Source organism: Salmo salar, chromosome ssa12, assembly GCF_905237065.1.
Source record: "Salmo salar chromosome ssa12, Ssal_v3.1, whole genome shotgun sequence".
Lineage (NCBI taxonomy): Eukaryota > Metazoa > Chordata > Actinopteri > Salmoniformes > Salmonidae > Salmo > Salmo salar.
Window position 1 is genome coordinate 14,092,501 of NC_059453.1, and position 20,721 is coordinate 14,113,221.

The 20,721-nt window shown below is 47.0% G+C and overlaps 1 protein-coding gene across 1 annotated transcript in view; it reads left to right on the top strand.

Annotated features, from left to right (window-relative positions):
* Nucleotides 1-18,006, top strand: part of LOC106564260 (cAMP-dependent protein kinase catalytic subunit alpha) — a 25,610-nt gene extending 7,604 nt beyond the window's left edge. The window contains exons 3-10 of the mRNA XM_045690779.1: nucleotides 1-28; nucleotides 2,595-2,693; nucleotides 3,416-3,498; nucleotides 9,271-9,397; nucleotides 12,451-12,546; nucleotides 12,986-13,108; nucleotides 16,544-16,708; nucleotides 17,030-18,006. The exon at nucleotides 1-28 is cut by the window's left edge and continues 101 nt beyond it. Coding sequence (XP_045546735.1) covers nucleotides 1-28; nucleotides 2,595-2,693; nucleotides 3,416-3,498; nucleotides 9,271-9,397; nucleotides 12,451-12,546; nucleotides 12,986-13,108; nucleotides 16,544-16,708; nucleotides 17,030-17,155 — 847 coding nt within the window. The 3' untranslated portion in view covers nucleotides 17,156-18,006. The remainder of the gene's footprint in view (nucleotides 29-2,594; nucleotides 2,694-3,415; nucleotides 3,499-9,270; nucleotides 9,398-12,450; nucleotides 12,547-12,985; nucleotides 13,109-16,543; nucleotides 16,709-17,029) is intronic.
* The last annotated feature ends 2,715 nt before the right edge of the window (nucleotides 18,007-20,721 follow it).

Genomic DNA, 20,721 nt, shown 5'->3' on the forward strand with positions numbered 1-20,721 from the left:
TGCCATGAAGATCCTCAACAAGCAGAAGGTCAGCAGGGTTCCAGGGGTTAGAGGTCAGAGGTTAGGGAAGTTTCAAAAGAGTACCATCACACTCTTCCAAAAGTTCAGTTTGAGCGTAAAACCCATGAATCCAGATTTGTTAAAACGTGTTAGGGCAGTGTTTCCCAGGCCTGGTCCTGGAGACCCCAAGGGCTGCACATTTCTGGTTTAACTCTACCACGACACACCTGATTCATTTCATCAAGGCTTGATGAGGTGTTTATTTCAATCAGGTGTGTTAGTGTTAGGCCAAAACAACAATGTGCACCACTTTGGTTCTCAGGACCTGGATTGGGAGACGCTGGGTTAGAGGGTCGGAGGTTAGGAGTTAGAGGCTCTGGGTAGAAGTTGGCTGTAGTCAAATTGACAGGTTTAGGATCAGCTTACCTAATTTTAATGTATATTTTAAATATACACTTATTTACTTTATTGAACAGATCGAGAGACAGGATGAGGGGAAAGATGGAGAGCAGAAGGACGAGGAGGAAGAGCGAGAGGAAGGATCAGGGGAAAGAGAGAGAGAGGATGATAGAAAGAGGAGGGATGAGGGGAACGATAGAGAGAGGAAGGATAAGGGGAAAGATGGAGGGAGGAAGGTTGAGGGGAAAGATAGGATGATACAGAAAGAGGAGGGATAAGGGGAAAGATGGAGAGAGGAAGGATGAGGGGAAAGAGAGAGAGGATGATAGAAAGAGGAGGGATGAGGGGAAATATGGAGAGAGGAAGGATGAGGGGAAAGATAGAGAGAGGAGGGATGAGGGGAAAGATAGAGAGAGGAGGGATGAGGGGAAAGATAAAGAGGAGGGATGAGGGGAAAGATAAAGAGGAAGGGATGAGGGGAAAGATAAAGAGGAAGGATGAGGGGAAAGATAGAAAGAGGAAGGATGAGGGGAAAGATAGAAAGAGGAGGGATGAGGGGAAGAGAGAGAGGAAGGATGAGGGGAAAGAGAGAGAGAGAGGAAGGGATGAGGGGAAAGAGAGAGAGAGAGGAGGGATGAGGGGAAAGAGAGAGAGAGGAAGGATGAGGGGAAAGAGAGAGAGGAGGGATGAGGGGAAAGAGAGAGAGGAGGGATGAGGGGAAAGAGAGAGAGAGGAGGGATGAGGGGAAAGAGAGAGAGAGGAGGGATGAGGGGAAAGAGAGAGAGGAGGGATGAGGGGAAAGAGAGAGAGGAGGGATGAGGGGAAAGAGAGAGAGGAGGGATGACGGGAAAGAGAGAGAGAGGAGGGATGAGGGGAAAGAGAGAGGAGGGATGAGGGGAAAGAGAGAGAGAGGAAGGATGAGGGGAAAGAGAGAGAGAGGAAGGATGAGGGGAAAGAGAGAGGGGGAGGATGAGGGGAAAGATAGAAAGAGGAGGGATGAGGGGAAGAGAGGAAGGATGAGGGGAAAGATAGAGAGAGGAGGGATGAGGGGAAAGAGAGATGGATGAGGGGAAAGAGAGAGAGAGGAGGGATGAGGGGAAAGAGAGAGAGAGGAGGGATGAGGGGAAAGAGAGAGAGAGGAAGGATGAGGGGAAAGATAGAAAGAGGAGGGATGAGGGGAAAAGAGAGGAAGGATGAGGGGAAAGATAGAGAGAGGAGGGATGAGGGGAAAGAGAGATGGATGAGGGGAAAGAGAGAGAGAGGAGGGATGAGGGGAAAGAGAGAGAGAGGAGGGATGAGGGGAAAGAGAGAGAGAGGAAGGATGAGGGGAAAGATAGAAAGAGGAGGGATGAGGGGAAAGATAGAGAGAGGAGGGATGAGGGGAAGATAGATAGAGGAAGGATAGAGAGGAGGGATGAGGGGAAGAGAGGAGGGATGAGGGGAAAGAGAGGAGGGATGAGGGGAAAGACAGAGAGAGTAGGGATGAGGGGAAAGATAGAGAGAGGAGGGATGAGATGAAGATAGGAAGGATGAGGAAAAAGATAGAGAGAGGTTAAGTCAAAGGGCAGTAAGCAGTAAGATTCATGTGTGTGGGAGTCTGTGACATTACCGCTACACCCTTCCCCAATTCTAACTGGTAGAGGGGAAAACACTGACCTGACCTGATCTGGAGCAACTTCATCCTACTGCAGGTCAGCAAGGTGATGGGGGTCAGGATGACATCATCACTAGGGGAGGTGATAGGTTCAATAAAAACATGATGACAATCCATTGTGTTTCCTCCTCTTTCTTTCACTGCTTCCTCTTCACTCTCTCTCTCTCTCTGTCTGTCTCTGTCTCTCTCAGGTTGTAAAGCTGAAACAGATAGAACATTCTCTCTCTCTGTCTCTGTCTCTCTCTCTCTCTCTCTGTCTCTCTCTCTGTCTCTCTCTCTGTCTCTCTCTCTGTCTCTCTCTGTTTTCTGTCTCTGTTTCCTGTCTCTCTCTGTCTCTCTCTGTCTCTCTGCCTCTGTCTCTCTCTCTGTCTCTCTCAGGTTGTAAAGCTGAAACAGATAGAACATTCTCTCTCTCTGTCTGTCTCTGTCTCTCTCTCTCTCTCTGTCTCTCTCAGGTTGTAAAGCTGAAACACATAGAACATCTCTGTGTGTTTGTCTCTGTCTCTGTCTCTCTCTCTGTCTCTCTCTCTGTCTCTCTCAGGTTGTAAAGCTGAAACAGATAGAACATACTCTGAATGAGAAGCGTATTCTAACGGCTGTCAGCTTCCCTTTCCTGGTACAAGTAGAGTTCTCCTTCAAGGTACACACTATCTCTGTGTGTGTGCATGTGTGTGTATACCAAACATTAGGAACCCCTTCCTGATATTGACTTCCTGATATCAGGAACCCCTTCCCTTCCTGATATTGACCCCTCCCCCCTTTTGCCCTCAGAACAGCCTCAATTCGTGGGGGTATGGACTCTACAAGGTGTTGAAAGTGTTCCACAGGAATGCTGGCCCATGTTGACTCCAATGCTTCCCACAGCTGTGTCAAGTCGGCTGAATGTCCTTTGGGTGCTAGACCATTCTTGATACACACGGGAAACTGTTGAGCGTGAAAAACCCAGCAGCGTTGAAGTTCTTGACACAACGGTGCGCCCGGCACCTACTACCATACCACTACCATTCCCACTACCATACACCATACCCCCTACCATACCCACTACCATACCCTGTTCAAAGACACTGAAAACTTTTGTCTTGCACATTCACCCTCTGAATGACACACACACAATCCATGACTCAAGGCTCAAAACTCCTTCTATAACCTGTCTCCTCCCCTTCATCTACACTGATTAATGTGGATTTAACAAGTGACATCAATAAGGGATCATAGCTTTCACCTGATCAGTCTATGTCATGGAAAGAACAGGTGTTCATAATGTTTTGTACACTCAGTGTACGTCTGTGTTTCTGTGTGTGTCTGTGTGTGTGTGTGTGTGCTCTGAGTGTGTATCAGTAACAGATCCTGTCTGTTCTGCAGGACAACACTAACCTGTACATGGTGATGGAGTATGTGCCTGGTGGAGAGATGTTCTCTCATCTACGACGAATCGGCAGGTTCAGGTACGTCTACACAGCGAGCTGAGCAGTCTGAAATCCCACTCAATGCTCACGGAGCGGTCCGGCGCTCAACTCCTCGCTCACAGCGCGGTCCGGCGCTCAACTCCTCGCTCACAGCGCGGTCCGGCGCCCAACTCCTCGCTCACAGAGCGGTCCGGCGCTCAACTCCTCGCTCACAGAGTGTTCCGGCGCTCAACTCCTCGCTCACAGCGCGGTCCGACGCTCAACTCCTCGCTCACAGCGCGGTCCGGCGCTCAACTCCTCGCTCACAGCGCGGTCCGGCGCCCAACTCCTCGCTCACAGCGCGGTCCGGCGCTCAACTCCTCGCTCACAGCGCGGTCCGGCGCCCAACTCCTCGCTCACAGCGCGGTCCGGCGCTCAACTCCTCGCTCACAGCGCGGTCCGGCGCTCAACTCCTCGCTCACAGCGCGGTCCGGCGCCCAACTCCTCGCTCACAGAGCGGTCCGGGCGCTCAACTCCTCGCTCACAGAGCGGTCCGGCGCTCAACTCCTCGCTCACAGCGCGGTCCGTCGCTCAACTCCTCGCTCACAGAGCGGTCCGGCGCCAACTCCTCGCTCACAGCGCGGTCCGGCGCTCAACTCCCTCGCCCACAGCGCGGTCCGGCGCCCAACTCCTCGCTCACAGCGCGGTCCGGCGCTCAACTCCCTCGCTCACAGCGCGGTCCGGCGCTCAACTCCTCGCTCACAGCGCGGTCCGGCGCTCAACTCCTCGCTCACAGAGCGGTCCGGCGCTCAACTCCTCGCTCACAGCGCGGTCCGGCGCTCAACTCCTCGCTCACAGCGCGGTCCGGCGCTCAACTCCTCGCTCACAGCGCGGTCCGGCGCTCAACTCCTCGCTCACAGCGCGGTCCGGCGCCCAACTCCTCGCTCACAGAGCGGTCCGGCGCTCAACTCCTCGCTCACAGAGCGGTCCGGCGCTCAACTCCTCGCTCACAGCGCGGTCCGGCGCTCAACTCCTCGCTCACAGCGCGGTCCGGCGCTCAACTCCTCGCTCACAGCGCGGTCCGGCGCTCAACTCCTCGCTCACAGCGCGGTCCGGCGCCCAACTCCTCGCTCACAGAGCGGTCCGGCGCTCAACTCCTCGCTCACAGAGCGGTCCGGCGCTCAACTCCTCGCTCACAGCGCGGTCCGACGCTCAACTCCTCGCTCACAGCGCGGTCCGGCGCTCAACTCCTCGCTCACAGCGCGGTCCGGCGCTCAACTCCTCGCTCACAGCGCGGTCCGGCGCTCAACTCCTCGCTCACAGAGCGGTCCGGCGCTCAACTCCTCCCTCACAGCGCGGTCCGGCGCTCAACTCCTCGCTCACAGCGCGGTCCGGCGCTCAACTCCTCGCTCACAACTCTTCGCTCACAGAGTGGTCTGGTGCTCAACTCCTCGCTCACAGAGCGGTCCGGCGCTAACTCCTCGCCCGCGGTCCGCGCTCAACTCCTCGCCACAGCGCGTCCGGCGCTCAACTCCTCGCTCACAACTCCTCGCTCACAGAGTGGTCTGGTGCTCAACTCCTCGCTCACAGAGCGGTCCGGCGCTCAACTCCTCACACACAACTCCTCGCTCACGGAGCGGTCCGGCGCTCAACTCCTCGCTCACGGAGCGGTCTGGCACTCAACTCCTCGCTCACAACTCCTCGCTCACGGAGCGGTCCGGCGCACAACTCCTCGCTCACGGCGCGGTCCGGCGCTCAACTCCTCGCTCACAGCGCGGTCCGGCACTCAACTCCTCGCTCACAGAGTGGTCCGGCGCTCAACTCCTCGCTCACAGAGTGGTCCGGCGCTCAACTCCTCGCTCACAGAGTGGTCCGGCGCTCAACTCCTCGCTCACAGAGTGGTCCGGCGCTCAACTCCTCGCTCACAAAGTGGTCCGGCGCTCAACTTCTCGCTCACAGAGTGGTCCGGCGCTCAACTCCTCGCTCACAACTCCTCGCTCACAGATCGGTCCGGCGCTCAACTCCTCGCTCACAGAGTGGTCCGGCGCTCAACTCCTCGCTCACAGAGTGGTCCGGCGCTCAACTCCTCGCTCACAGAGTGGTCCAGCGCTCAACTCCTCGCTCACAGAGTGGTCCGGCGCTCAACTCCTCGCTCACAGAGTGGTCCGGCGCTCAACTCCTCGCTCACAGAGTGGTCCGGCGCTCAACTCCTCGCTCACAGAGTGGTCCGGCGCTCAACTCCTCGCTCACAGAGTGGTCCGGCGCTCAACTCCTCGCTCACAGAGTGGTCCGGCGCTCAACTCCTCGCTCACAGAGTGGTCCGGCGCTCAACTCCTCGCTCACAGAGTGGTCCGGCGCTCAACTCCTCGCTCACAGAGTGGTCCGGCGCTCAACTCCTCGCTCACAGCGCGGTCCGGCGCTCAACTCCTCGCTCACAGCGCGGTCCGGCGCTCAACTCCTCGCTCACAGAGCGGTCCGGCGCTCAACTCCTCCCTCACAGCGCGGTCCGGCGCTCAACTCCTCGCTCACAGCGCGGTCCGGCGCTCAACTCCTCGCTCACAACTCTTCGCTCACAGAGTGGTCTGGTGCTCAACTCCTCGCTCACAGAGCGGTCCGGCGCTCAACTCCTCGCTCACAGCGCGGTCCGGCGCTCAACTCCTCGCTCACAGCGCGGTCCGGCGCTCAACTCCTCGCTCACAACTCCTCGCTCACAGAGTGGTCTGGTGCTCAACTCCTCGCTCACAGAGCGGTCCGGCGCTCAACTCCTCACTCACAACTCCTCGCTCACGGAGTGGTCCGGCGCTCAACTCCTCGCTCACAGAGTGGTCTGGCGCTCAACTCCTCGCTCACAGAGTGGTCTGGCGCTCACGTCCTTTCCCTCGCTAAAAATCACTCACACGACTACCGCTCCAAATTCACTCCATTCATTTTGTTGTATAAAAAAAGCTCCTTTAACAAACTCCTCATCTACTTTTGTGACTTTGTACCGTTTGGTTTTGAAGCAGGCTGTCTTAAGAAGCTTCAACATCCTGTCATATGCTGTTGAACCAGGAACTAGCTGATGATATGCTGCTGCTGTGTTAAAAATGACAGTATTTTTCTCTCATTCATTGACGATCAGATACTTCAGTCGGTTCTGTTGTCCTCACATTTATCAGTTGATAGACAACTTAACACTGTTACACACTTAGACTCCTGTTTTTTTAACAATAGCCCAAATAAACATCTCCAGTAGACATCTCCTGTAAACATCTCCAGTAGACATCTCCTGTAAACATCTCCAGTAGACATCTCCTGTAAACATCTCCTGTAGACATCTCCTGTAAACATCTCCAGTAGACATCTCCTGTAAACATCTCCAGTAGACATCTCCTGTAAACATCTCCAGTAGACATCTCCTGTAAACATCTCCAGTAGACATCTCCTGTAAACATCTCCTGTAGACATCTCCTGTAAACATCTCCTGTGCTGCTGCATGGGTCCATTGGTTGTCTTACTGTCTGTTACACAGGCTGTGACCTATTTCTTGGTTGACTCATATCAACAGCTCTGCATGTGGGGTAGGCTAAAGAAATACAACAGAATAGGCCTAATTAAAAGAGCAGTGATGATGGAAATGCTAAATGCTAAATGCAAAAGTGCTGGGTAGAGCATATGACTGGAGCTGGTGGCTGAGAGGCCGACACTCCAAAAATTTTTATATCCGCTCCTCGCTCCACTACAGCTCCACTCCACTCACATCCTCTGCTACACACTCTCTCTCTCTCTCTCTCTCTCTCTCTCTCTCTCTCACACACACACACACACACACACACACACACACACACATATGCTACTGGATTGGGCTAGATTGTAGATTCTATTCAAATTCAATGTAATAGAATAGAATCAAGTTTATCCTCCATTATTCTGTTCTACTGTATTCTATTTAGTTACTGTAGTACTGTCATCTATTCTACTGTGTTCTATTTAGTTACTGTAGTACTGTCCTCTATTCTACTGTATTCTATTTAGTTACTGTAGTACTGTCATCTATTCTACTGTATTCTATTTAGTTACTGTAAGACTGTCCTCTATTCTACTGTATTCTATTTAGTTACTGTAGTACTGTCCTCTATTCTACTGTGTTCTATTTAGTTACTGTAGCACTGTCCTCTATTCTACTGTGTTCTATTTAGTTACTGTAGTACTGTCATCTACTCTACTGTGTTCTATTTAGTTACTGTAGTACTGTCATCTATTCTACTGTGTTCTATTTAGTTACTGTAGTACTGTCATCTATTCTACTGTATTCTATTTAGTTACTGTAGCACTGTCATCTATTCTACTGTATTCTATTTAGTTACTGTAGTACTGTCATCTATTCTACTGTATTCTATTTAGTTACTGTAGCACTGTCATCTATTCTACTGTGTTCTATTTAGTTACTGTAGTACTGTCATCTATTCTACTGTATTCTATTTAGTTACTGTACCACTGTCATCTATTCTACTGTGTTCTATTTAGTTACTGTAGTACTGTCATCTATTCTACTGTATTCTATTTAGTTACTGTAGTACTGTCATCTATTCTACTGTATTCTATTTAGTTACTGTAGCACTGTCATCTATTCTACTGTATTCTATTTAGTTACTGTAGTACTGTCATCTATTCTACTGTGTTCTATTTAGTTACTGTAGTACTGTCATCTATTCTACTGTATTCTATTTAGTTACTGTAGCACTGTCATCTATTCTACTGTATTCTATTTAGTTACTGTAGTACTGTCATCTATTCTACTGTATTCTATTTAGTTACTGTAGCACTGTCATCTATTCTACTGTGTTCTATTTAGTTACTGTAGTACTGTCATCTATTCTACTGTATTCTATTTAGTTACTGTAGTACTGTCATCTATTCTACTGTATTGTATTTAGTTACTGTAGCACTGTCATCTATTCTACTGTGTTCTATTTAGTTACTGTAGCACTGTCATATATTCTACTGTATTCTATTTAGTTACTGTAGTACTGTCATCTATTCTACTGTATTCTATTTAGTTACTGTAGTACTGTCATCTATTCTACTGTATTCTATTTAGTTACTGTAGCACTGTCATCTATTCTACTGTATTCTATTTAGTTACTGTAGTACTGTCATCTATTCTACTGTATTCTATTTAGTTACTGTAGTACTGTCATCTATTCTACTGTGTTCTATTTAGTTACTGTAGCACTGTCATATATTCTACTGTATTCTATTTAGTTACTGTAGTACTGTCATCTATTCTACTGTATTCTATTTAGTTACTGTAGTACTGTCATCTATTCTACTGTGTTCTATTTAGTTACTGTAGTACTGTCATCTATTCTACTGTATTCTATTTAGTTACTGTAGTACTGTCATCTATTCTACTGTATTCTATTTAGTTACTGTAGCACTGTCATCTATTCTACTGTATTCTATTTAGTTACTGTAGCACTGTCATATATTCTACTGTGTTCTATTTAGTTACTGTAGTACTGTCATCTATTCTACTGTATTCTATTTAGTTACTGTAGTACTGTCATCTATTCTACTGTATTCTATTTAGTTACTGTAGCACTGTCATCTATTCTACTGTATTCTATTTAGTTACTGTAGTACTGTCATCTATTCTACTGTATTCTATTTAGTTACTGTAGTACTGTCATCTATTCTACTGTATTCTATTTAGTTACTGTAGTACTGTCATCTATTCTACTGTATTCTATTTAGTTACTGTAGTACTGTCATCTATTCTACTGTTGTTGTCTTCTTTGCTTATTTGCTTATTCATCTCTCTCTCTCTCCCTTCCTCTCGCTCTCGTGTAGTGAGCCTCATGCTCGGTTCTACGCTGCTCAGATTGTCCTCACCTTTGAGTACCTGCACGCCCTGGACCTCATCTACCGAGACCTGAAACCGGAGAACCTGCTCATAGACCAGCAAGGCTACATACAGGTGACATAGCATGACATAGAGCTACATACAGGTGACATAGGACGATATAGAGCTGCATACAGGTGACATTGACGTAAATCTACATACAGGTAATTTAACCTGATGTAGGGCTATGAACAGGTGACATAAACCGACATAAGGCTATGTACGGGCTCCACACATTAGGTTGTAATATTTTTATTTAGGATGTTATAAACGGGACAAAACCGAGGCGGGGAATCAAAGGATTGTTGACAACATTTAAACTATATTTCCTCTCCAAGTCTTTATTGAAAAAAGACAAATGTGCACAATAAGCACTTGTTGTTTCTCAAGTAGAGCATTCAGAAGGTATTCAGACCCCTTGACTTTTCCAACATTTTGTTACGTTACAGCCTTATTCTAAAATGAATTAAATCGTTTTTTACCCTCATCAATCTACACACAATACCCCATAATGACAAAGCAAAAGCAGTTTTTTAGTTTAAAAAAAATAGTTAAATATCACATTTACATAAGTATTCAGACCCTTTACTCAGTACTTTGTTGAAGCACCTTTGGCAGTGATTACAGCCTTGAGTCTTCTTGGTTATGACGTTACAAGCTTTGCACACCTGTATTTGGGGAGTTTCTCCCATTCTTCTCTGCAGATCCTCTCAAGCTCTGTCAGGTTGGATGGGGAGCGTCGCTGCACAGCTATTTTTAGGTTTCTCAGGAGATGTTTGATCGGGTTCATGTCCGGGCTCTGGCTGGGTCACTCAAGGACATTCAGAGACTTGTCCCAAAGCCACTCCTGCGTTGTCTTGGCTGTGTGCTTAGGGTGGTTGTCCTGTTGGAAGGTGAACCTTCGCCCCAGTTTGTGGTCCTGAGCGCTCTGGAGCAGGTTTTCATCAAGGTTCTGTCTGTGCTCCATTCATCTTTCCCTCAATCCTGAGTAGTCTCCCAGTCCCTGCCGCTGAAAAACATCCCCACAGCATGATGCTGCCACTACCATGCTTCACCGTAGGGATGGTGCCAGGTTTCCTCCAGATGTGATGCTTGGCATTCAGGCCAAATAGTTCAATCTTGGTTTCATCAGACCAGAGAATCTTGTTTCTCATGGTCTGAGAGTCCTTTAGGTGCCTTTTGGGAAAACTCCAAGTGGGCTGTCATGTGCCTTTTGCTGAGGAGTGACACAGCATTCTGCAGCAATACGCCATCCCATCTAGTTTGCGCTTAGTGGGACTATCATTTGTTTTTCAGGACAATGACCCAAAAAGACCTCCAGGATGTGAAAGGGCTATTTGACCAAGAAGGACAGTGATGGAGTGCTGCATCAGATGACCTGGGCTCCACAATCACCCAACCTCAACCCAATTGAGATGGTTTGGGATGAGTTAGAACGTAAAGTGAAGGAAAAGCAGCCAACAAGTGCTCAGCATATGTGGGAACTCCTTTAAAACTGTTGGAAAAGCATTCCTCATGAAGCTGGTTGAGAGAATGCCAAGAGTGTGCAAAGCTGTCATCAAGGCAAAGGGTGGCTACTTTGAAGAATCTAAAATATATTTTGATTTGTTTAACACTTTTTTGGTTACTACATGATTCCATTTGTGTGATTTCATAGTTTTGTTATCTTCACTATTATTCTACAATGTAGAAAATAGTACAAATCCTTGAATGAGTAGGTGTGTCCAAACTTTTGACTGGTATTATATATACATACTATATGTAAATAAGGTTTTTCTTTATTATGAATTTGCTGACATTTCTAAACCTTTTCACTTTGTCACTATGGGGTATTGTGTATAGATTGATGAGGAACCTTTTTTATTTAATCAATTTTAGAAAAAGGTCATGGGATCTGAACACTTTCCCAATGCACTGTATAATGTACATCGTTACAGTTGTTGGTTAGCTAGCTGGCGGATTTTAGCCATATTAGCATAGACGTCACGAGTGAAAACACCTCAAAACAAGACATGGTATCAATAACAAGATAAAACTAGTTGAAACGAACCACCTACTGTTCCCCACACGGCAGGTTCTTGTCATTGTTGCTTTCTGGCCGTTCAGAATCACAACAACACAAGGACTTCTGCCCCATCAACGTCCATGCATCGTTTTTGGGACGTTGTCAGCTAACCGTCTGGTATAAACCCTTCCTGTGTTTACAAACATTGCCGCACGAGGGCAGGTTCTTATAGAACGGCAGCAAAAAAAAACTTTATTCACATGTTGCTTATGAGTGCATTTCACAATACTTTTGGATTATAATTGGATTTTATATGAATTTCCTGCTTAATATAATGTTTGTGTCATCATCGCAAATCAACTGCATTATACTTAAAAAACACTTCAGCTTCAACCAGTAAAATGGCTCTTTGGCTAGCTTTTGCTCCAGCCTATATCAATGAGTGTTAGCATTCTAGCTAATAACTGCTGCATCCAAAATATTTATTTTGCAGAGATCACGACCAAATATGATCTTAGCTGTTCAAGCAAGAATCAAAACATAATTGTAAGCATATGAGAACCCCCCCAAAAAAGTTAATTTGTTTATAAGTAATACAAACTTAAATCAAAGATATGTTGAATGGGCGCAGAGGGCGATGGCTTTCTCACTGCCGCCAAGAGTTGCGCGCATCTGTGCGTGACGTCAGTGTGTCGTGTACTGGAAAGGGTTCTATTACATTCACTTACTGTATATGTCTGTGTACCAGGCTCTACAACTGTGGTTTATAGCGCAGTCTCTGCTTCCCCCTAGTGGGAAACAGTGGTACTGCAGATTCCTCTGTAGCTACTATTTAACTACTGCGTAACTGCAGTCTTTATAACTAAATATTTCCCTCCTGTCTCTCTCTCAATTCAATTCAAAGGGCTTTATTGGCATGGGCAACATATGTTTACATTGCCAAAGCAAGTGATATAGATAATAAACAAAGGTGAAATAAGCTATCAAAAATTAACAGTAAACATTACACTCACAAAAGTTTCAAAGGAATAGAGACATTTCAAATGTCATTATGGCTATGTACAGTGTTATAACGATGTGCAAATAAATATGGGTTGTATTTTCAATGGTCTCTCTCTCTCAGGTGACAGATTTTGGTTTTGCTAAGCGTGTGAAAGGTCGAACCTGGACGCTGTGTGGAACCCCAGAGTACCTGGCCCCAGAGATCATCCTCAGCAAGGTGAGCCGCAATGGAGGCCCAGTGGCGTAGCACTGAATGGGATTCTGTGCAAATTATTTTTATGGAACCAACATGGAGGAGGCAGCTGTCTCTGTGGCTTAGCACTGAATGGGTTTCTGTGCAACTACTTTACTGGTATCAAAATGGAGGAGGCAGCTGTCCCTGAGCCATTACTTTACTACAGACCTCTTTCTCTCTCTACCTCCAAACCTCAATGTAACACTCAACATGTTAAATCTCCTCTCTCCCTCTTTACCTCCCTACCTCCCCCCTCTGTCCCTCCCTCCCTCCTTTCCCCTCTCTCCCCCCTCTCTCCTTTCTCCCTCCCTCCCTCTCTCCTTTCTCCCTCCCTCCCTCTCCCCTCCTTCCCTCCCTCCCCCTCCCTCCCCCTTCCCTCCCTCCCCCTTCCCTTCCCTCCTCCCTCTCTCTCCCTCTCCAGGGGTATAACAAGGCGGTAGACTGGTGGGCGTTGGGTGTGTTGGTCTATGAGATGGCAGCCGGTTACCCTCCCTTCTTCGCTGACCAGCCCATACAAATTTACGAGAAGATCGTCTCTGGGAAGGTGAGCTGGGCTAGTGTAACGGACATAAGTACGTGCCGTAAGATCCCTCCATAGCTAGCTTGAAATGTCGCCAATGGAGCTATCCAATAGGATCCTTTTCTAGAGCACAACTGGTTGGCGCGTTGTTAAGGAGGGCGGTCACGTGTGTTAGCGAGGCAGAGGGCTCTGGGTTTGGGATAGTTTACCCGGAGTTGTAGTCAGAGAGGGAAAAAGCTAATACTGCTAAACTAGCATACTGACTGGGTTTCACTAGGCTGTGTTGCAAGTGGCACCTTTCCCTTTACGAACTACTTTTGACCAGGGCCATATCACTTTGTGTGTAATACTTTGCACTATTGAAACATACATGCAACTATAATATATCGACTATAATCACAGCATTATTTCAAAAACACAACTCGAGTTTCATTCCAAATGTCCCAGTCAGGAACAAAGTGTGTTGCGTGGAGTGCGTGATGACACAGCCGTCAGAGAAGGTAGGGTCACACAGGGAGATGATCTGCTCACACCTCTCTTCTGTGGAGACGCTGAATGTCGCCTAAAAGTGACCAGTTTGCATCCCTGGGTAGTCTCTCTTTGGACTCAGTGCTTCAGTGTTCTGACACTCCTAGAATGGATCCCTATGGGCCCTGTTCAAATGTAGTGCGCTATTTAGGGCATAGGATGCCATTTGGGACTTCTACCTACCCTACACTATATATATACATTTGAAGTTGTTTTTCAACCACTCCACAAATTTATTTTTAACAAACTATAGTTTTGGCAAGTCGGTTAGGACATCTACTTCATGCATGACACAAGTCATCTTTCCAACAATTATTTACAGACAGATTATTTCACTTATAATTCACTGTATCACAATTCCAGTGGGTCAGAAGTTTACATACACTAAGTTGGCTGTGCCTTTAAACAGCTTGGATAATTCCAGAAAAATGATGTCATGGCTTTAGAAGCTTCTGATAGGCTAATTGACATAATTTGAGTCAATTGGAGGTGTACCTGTGGATGTATTCAAGGCCTACCTTCAAACTCAGTGCCTCTTTGCTTGACATCATGGGAAAGTCAAAAGAAATCAGCCAAGACCTCAGAAAAAAAATTATAGACCTCCTCAAGTCTGGTTCATACTTGTGAGCAATTTCCAAACGCCTGAAGGTACCACATTCATCTGTGCAAACAATAGTATGCAAGTATAAACACCATGGGACCACGCAGCCGTCATACCACTCAGGAAGGAGACGCGTTCTGTCTCCTAGAGATGAATGTACTTTGGTGCGAAAAGTGCAAATCAATCCCAGAACAACAGCAAAGGACCTTGTGAAGATGCTTGAGGAAACAGGTACAAAAGTATCTATATCCACAGTAAAACGAGTCCTATATCGACATAACCTGAAAGGCCGCTCAGCAAGGAAGAAGCCACTGCTCCAAAAAAGCCAGACTACGGTTTGCAACTGCACATGGGGACAAAGATCGTACTTTTTGGAGAAATGTCCTCTGGTCTGATGAAACAAAAATAGAACTGTTTGGCCATAATTACCATTGTTATGTTTGGAGGAAAAAGGGGGAGGCTTGCAAGCCGAAGAACACCATCCCAACCGTGAAGCATGGGGGTGGCAGCATCATGTTGTCGGGGGGTGCTTTGCTGCAGGAGGGACTGGTGCACTTCACAAAATAGATGCCATCATGAGGGAGGAAAATTTATATGGATATATTGAAGCAACATCTCAAGACATCAGTCAGGAAGTTAAAGCTTGGTCGCAAATGGGTCTTTCAAATGAACAATGACCCCAAGCATACTTCCAAAGTTGTGGCAAACGGCTTAAGGACAACAAAGTCAAGGTATTGGAGTGGCCATCACAAAGCCCTGACTTCAATCCTATAGAAATTTTGTGGGCAGAACTGAAAAAGCTTGTGAGAGCAAGGAGGCCTACAAACCTGACTCAGTTACACCAGCTCTGTCATGAGGAATGGGCCAAAATTCACCCAACTTATTGTGGGAAGCTTGTGGAAGGCTACCCGAAACATTTGACCCAAGTTAAACAATTTAAAGGCAATGTTACCAAACACTAATTGAGTGTATGTACACTTCTGACCCACTGGGAATTTTACGAAATAAATAAAATCTGAAATAAATCATTCTCTCTACTATTATTCTGACATTTCACATTCTTAAAATAAAGTGGTGATCCTAACTGACCTAAGACAGGGAATTTTTACTAGGATTAAATGTCAGGAATTGTGAAAAACTGAATTTAAATGTGTTTGGCTAAGGTGTATGTAAACTTCCGACTTCAACTGTGTGTGTATATATATATACAACAGTCATTTACAACATTAACAACATCTACACTGTATTTCTGATCAATTTGATGTTATTTTAATGGACAAAAAATGCGCTTTTCTTTCAAAAACAAGGATGTCTAAGTGACCCCAAACTTTTGAACGGTGGTGGTGGTGTGTGTGTGTGTGTGTGTGTGTGTGTGTGTGTGTGTGTGTGTGTGTGTGTGTGTGTGTGTGTGTGTGTGTGTGTGTGTGTGTGTGTGTGTGTATATATATATGTGTATATTTGCCTGTCTAATAATTTTAGATCAGCACTGAGATGAGAACCTGGTTTGCCTCTTCCTTCTAACATCTCTCTGCCCCTCTCCTCCTCTCCTCCCCCCTCTCCTTCTCTACTCTCCCACACTACCACTCCCCCTTCCCTCCTCCTTTATTCCCCCCTCTCCTCTCCTCCTCCTTCTCTACTCTCCCACACTACCTCTCCTCCCCCTCTCCACCCTCTCCTCTCCTCCCCCATCGCCTTCTCACCCCTCCCCCTCTCCTCTCCTCTCTTCCCTCTTCTCCTCCCCCCTCTCCTTCTCTACTCTCCCACACTACCTCTCCTCCCCCTCTCCACCCTCCACCCTCTCCTCTCCTCCCCATCGCCTTCTCACCCCCTCCCCCCCTCCTCCCTCCTCTCCTCCCCCTCTCCTTCTCTACTCTCCCACACTACCACTCCCCTCTCCTCTCCTCCTCTCCTCTCTTCCCTCCTCTCCTCCCCCTTCTCCTTCTCTACTCTCCCACACTACCACTCCCCCTCTCCTCTCTTCCCTCCTCTCCTCCCCCCTCTCCTTCTCTACTCTCCCACACTACCACTCCCCCTCTCCTCTCCTCCCTCCTCTCCTCCCCCCTCTCCTTCTCTACTCTCCCACACTCCCCTCTCCCCCTCTCCTCTCCTCCCTCCTCTCCTCCCCCCCTCTCCTTCTCTACTCTCCCACACTACCACTCCCCCCTCTCTACTCTCCCACACTCCCCTCTCCCCCCTCTCCTCTCCTCCATCCTCTCCTCCCCCCTCTCCTTCTCTACTCTCCCACACTACCACTCCCCCTCTCCTTCTCTACTCTCCCACACTCCCCTCTCCCCCTCTCCTCTCCTCCCCCCTCTCCTCTCCTTCCCCAGGTGCGTTTCCCCTCCCACTTCAGCTCTGACCTGAAGGATCTGTTGAGGAATCTACTACAGGTGGACCTGACCAAGCGCTATGGCAACCTGAAGAACGGCGTCAACGACATCAAGGGACACAAGTGGTTCGCCACCACTGATTGGATCGCTGTATACCAGAGAAAGGTGAGCGGTGGGGCCTACCTGACATGTAGGGTACAGTACAATTCCAGGTAACTTTCTCAAAATGACCAGGTTTTCCAGAAATCCCCTTTGATCAAAGCACTTAACCCTCATTTCTCCTGTAAGGTGCTCTGGATAAGAGCAAAATGAATGTCATGTAAACAAATGTATTGATATGTTTCAATATGATAATTATACAGGAATCTGGTTTAGTAAAATGCAGTGATTGTTTGATAGATTTTTCAATATTTCTGTTTTATTCCTCTTCCTTTGTGTGTGCGTGCGTGCGTGCGTGTGCGTGCGTGTGCGTGCGTGTGTGTGTAGGTGGAGGCCCCGTTCGTTCCTAAGTTCAAAGGCCCAGGTGACACCAGCAACTTTGAGGAGTACGAAGAGGAGGAGATCAGAGTCTCCATCAGTGAACAATGTGCCAAGGAGTTCACTGACTTCTAGACCCAACCAGATAGAGAGGGATTGAAGGAAGAAGAGAGGGAAGGAGAGGGAGAAGGAAGGAAAGAGGGAGAGAGATGGGGAGAAGGAAGAAGAGAGAGAAGGAGGGGGAGGGAAGGAAGGAGTGGGAGAGGGAGAAGGAAGGAGAGAGAGAGGGCGAAGGAAGAAGAGAGCGAAGGAGAGGGAGAAGGAAGGAAAGAGGGAGAGAGATAGAGAGAAGGAGGGAGAGAGGGAAGGTAAACTGGAGTACTGTCTCCTGTTGAATCACAAGCACCAGCTACGAGAGGGAGAGAAGAAGAGAGGGAGAGAAGAAGAGAGGGAGAGAAGAAGAGAGGGAGAGAAGAAGAGAGGGAGAGAAGAAGAGAGGGAGATACGGAGAGAAGAAGAGAGAGGAGAGTAAACCAGCAGTGTTGCCCTTTCTGTCCCATTTGTGTTTTTTCTACTGTTATTCATTTATTATTTAGTCTCTTTCTATGCTTCATCCTTTATGGAGTGTTGGAGTGGGACCTGTCTCTGTAACAACTGTCTCCTAATTACCATATTGGGACAGGGCCATTCTCTGAAACAACTGTCTCCTAACTACCATATTGGGACAGGGCCATTCTCTGAAACAACTGTCTCCTAACTACCATATTGGGACAGGGCCATTCTCTGAAACAACTGTCTCCTAACTACCATATTGGGACAGGGCCATTCTCTGTAACAACTGTCTCCTAACTACCATATTGGGACAGGGCCATTCTCTGTAACAACTGTCTCCTAACTACCATATTGGGACAGGGCCATTCTCTGTAACAACTGTCTCCTAACTACCATATTGGGACAGGCGCCATTCTCTGTAACAACTGTCTCCTAACTACCATATTGGGACAGGGCCATTTCTCTGAAACAACTGTCTCCTAACTACCATATTGGGACAGGGCCATTCTCTGAAACAACTGTCTCCTAACTACCATATTGGGACAGGGCCATTCTCTGAAACAACTGTCTCCTAACTACCATATTGGGACAGGGCCATTCTCTGTAACAACTGTCTCCTAACTACCATATTGGGACAGGGCCATTCTCTGTAACAACTGTCTCCTAACTACCATATTGGGACAGGGCCATTCTCTGTAACAACTGTCTCCTAACTACCATATTGGGACAGGGCCATTCTCTGTAACAACTGTCTCCTAACTACCATAATGGGACAGGGCCATTCTCTGTAACAACTGTCTCCTAAGTACCATATTGGGACAGGCATATGTCTTTGTAACAAGTGTCTCCTAATTACCATATTGGGACAGGCACCTGTCTTTGTAACAACTGTCTCCTAATTACCATATTGGGACAGGCATATGTCTCTGTAACAACTGTCTCCTAATTACCATATTGGGACAGGCACCTGTCTCTGTAACAACTGTCTCCTAATTACCATATTGGGACAGGCACCTGTCTCTGTAACAACTGTCTCCTAACTACCATATTGGGACAGGCACCTGTCTCTGTAACAACTGTCTCCTAACTACCATATTGGGACAGTGCCATTCTCTGTAACAACTGTCTCCTAAGTACCATATTGGGACAGGCACCTGTCTCTGTAACAACTGTCTCCTAACTACCATATTGGGACAGGACCATTCTCTGTAACAACTGTCTCCTAACTACCATATTGGGACAGGCACCTGTCTCTGTAACAACTGTCTCCTAACTACCATATTGGGACAGGGCCATTCTCTGAAACAACTGTCTCCTAACTACCATATTGGGACAGGCACCTGTCTCTGTAACAACTGTCTCCTATGTACTAGGCTAGCATATTGCTCCACACATACTGGGATGCGTTCTGAATGGCCCCCTGTTCCCTATATAGTGCACTACTTTTTACCAGACACCTATAGGCTCTGGTCAAAAGTAGTGCACTCTAACGGGAATAGGGTGCCATTTGGGACAAACACACAATACTCTGCACTCACCCCACCCTCCCCCTCTCCTACCCCCCCTGGCGTGTGTCGTCGGTCGTCCCCCAGGTGGACCAAGCTCGAGGAAGCTACAGAAGGTCTTGACGTTATTGTTTCCAGTCTGGTGTGTTCTTTCCTGTCCTTGTGTTAATACATACACTCAACTGTACACTTCTGTCTTGACACTAGTTCCGTTCAGATGAATAATAATAATATGCCACATAGCAGATGCTTCTATCCAAAGTGACGGTCAGGTGTTCTGTTGTCTGGGTGTTGCCCAGCGGGAATTGAACCTCTAGTGCCGTGATGCTCTTATCAACTGAGCCTCGTGGAACCAGTTCATGTTCTGCCTTCTTAATGACCTGAATTCCTTTTCTCAAATCCGGCCTAGTAGTTTACTCATTCTCACGTTAAACACATCAGAACTCATTTGACATCTTGTATTAGAAAGGTGTAATTACATTCTCTAACTCAGTTGTCCAGGATTGAAAATACCATTATATTATCATTATCATTATTATTATTACATTGTCTTAACACTCTTCTCCTTTCAATACAATTCAATATTCTCTTCTACTCTTTAATGTCGTGTACCATCCCAAATGACACCATATTCCCTACTTAGTGCACTACTTTTGACCCAGACCCTATAGAGCTCTCTGGTCAAGTGTAGTGCACTACTTTTGACCCAGGCCTATAGAGCTCTCTGGTCAAGAGTAGTGCATTAAGTAGGGCACAGTGTTCCATTTGGGACGTAACCGTGGACAGCTGTTTATCCCCTCCATCACAGTCTCCTCAATGTATTTCTAGGTCATCCTCCTCTCAGCCGTGGACAGGCACAATGCTGGTGTATATATACTATATACATACTGTTGCACTTTCTAGGAAAATACATAAGGCCTAAAGTCTTTTTAAACCATATGACTGGGGTTGCACAATTCTAAATTCCCTGGTTTTCCACAAATCCTGGTTGGAAGATTCCTGGAAATATGAGGCGAATAAGCAGGAAATCCTGGACTCCTTCCACCAGGATTTCTGTAAAAACGGAGAATTTGGGGAAAGTTCGGGACTGAAGCAGCCCTATATGATCCTCAGCACTGCAAAGGAAGGTGTTTAAAGACACTATCTAATACCACCACATGAAAAACAAAACAATAAAACACAAAGTGTAACATTTTGCAACTTGAGTATCAGTACAATAAAGTTTTACTTGTTAAAATGACCAACACAAGGGATTGTGTGTGCTGTTTGTTCAATCCATCGTTTATATTTTATTAGAGACGAACAGACTCTGTATAGGCCTATGAGACGCTTTGCCTGTAAGCCAGTTTAGCCAAGAGGTGAGAGAATGCAGCGTAGTCTCCTACCGCAGTCATCCAGCCAGCTGTTGTCTCTTTAGTCTGGACTCTGGAGAGACCCACCTAAGACGTGTTCATATGCAGAAATCCAACATAATACCATTTCCAAATCTGTGTATGTATTACAACCAATAAAAGCGTGTTCACGTTTCCCAAAAGCAGCGGGAATGTGAACAAAGAGCGATGTGCTTGAGATGCGCAAAAAACGGGGGAAAAAACCGCTACCTTAAATAAGCTACCGTCCGCGTATGTCTGCTGTGGGTGAACT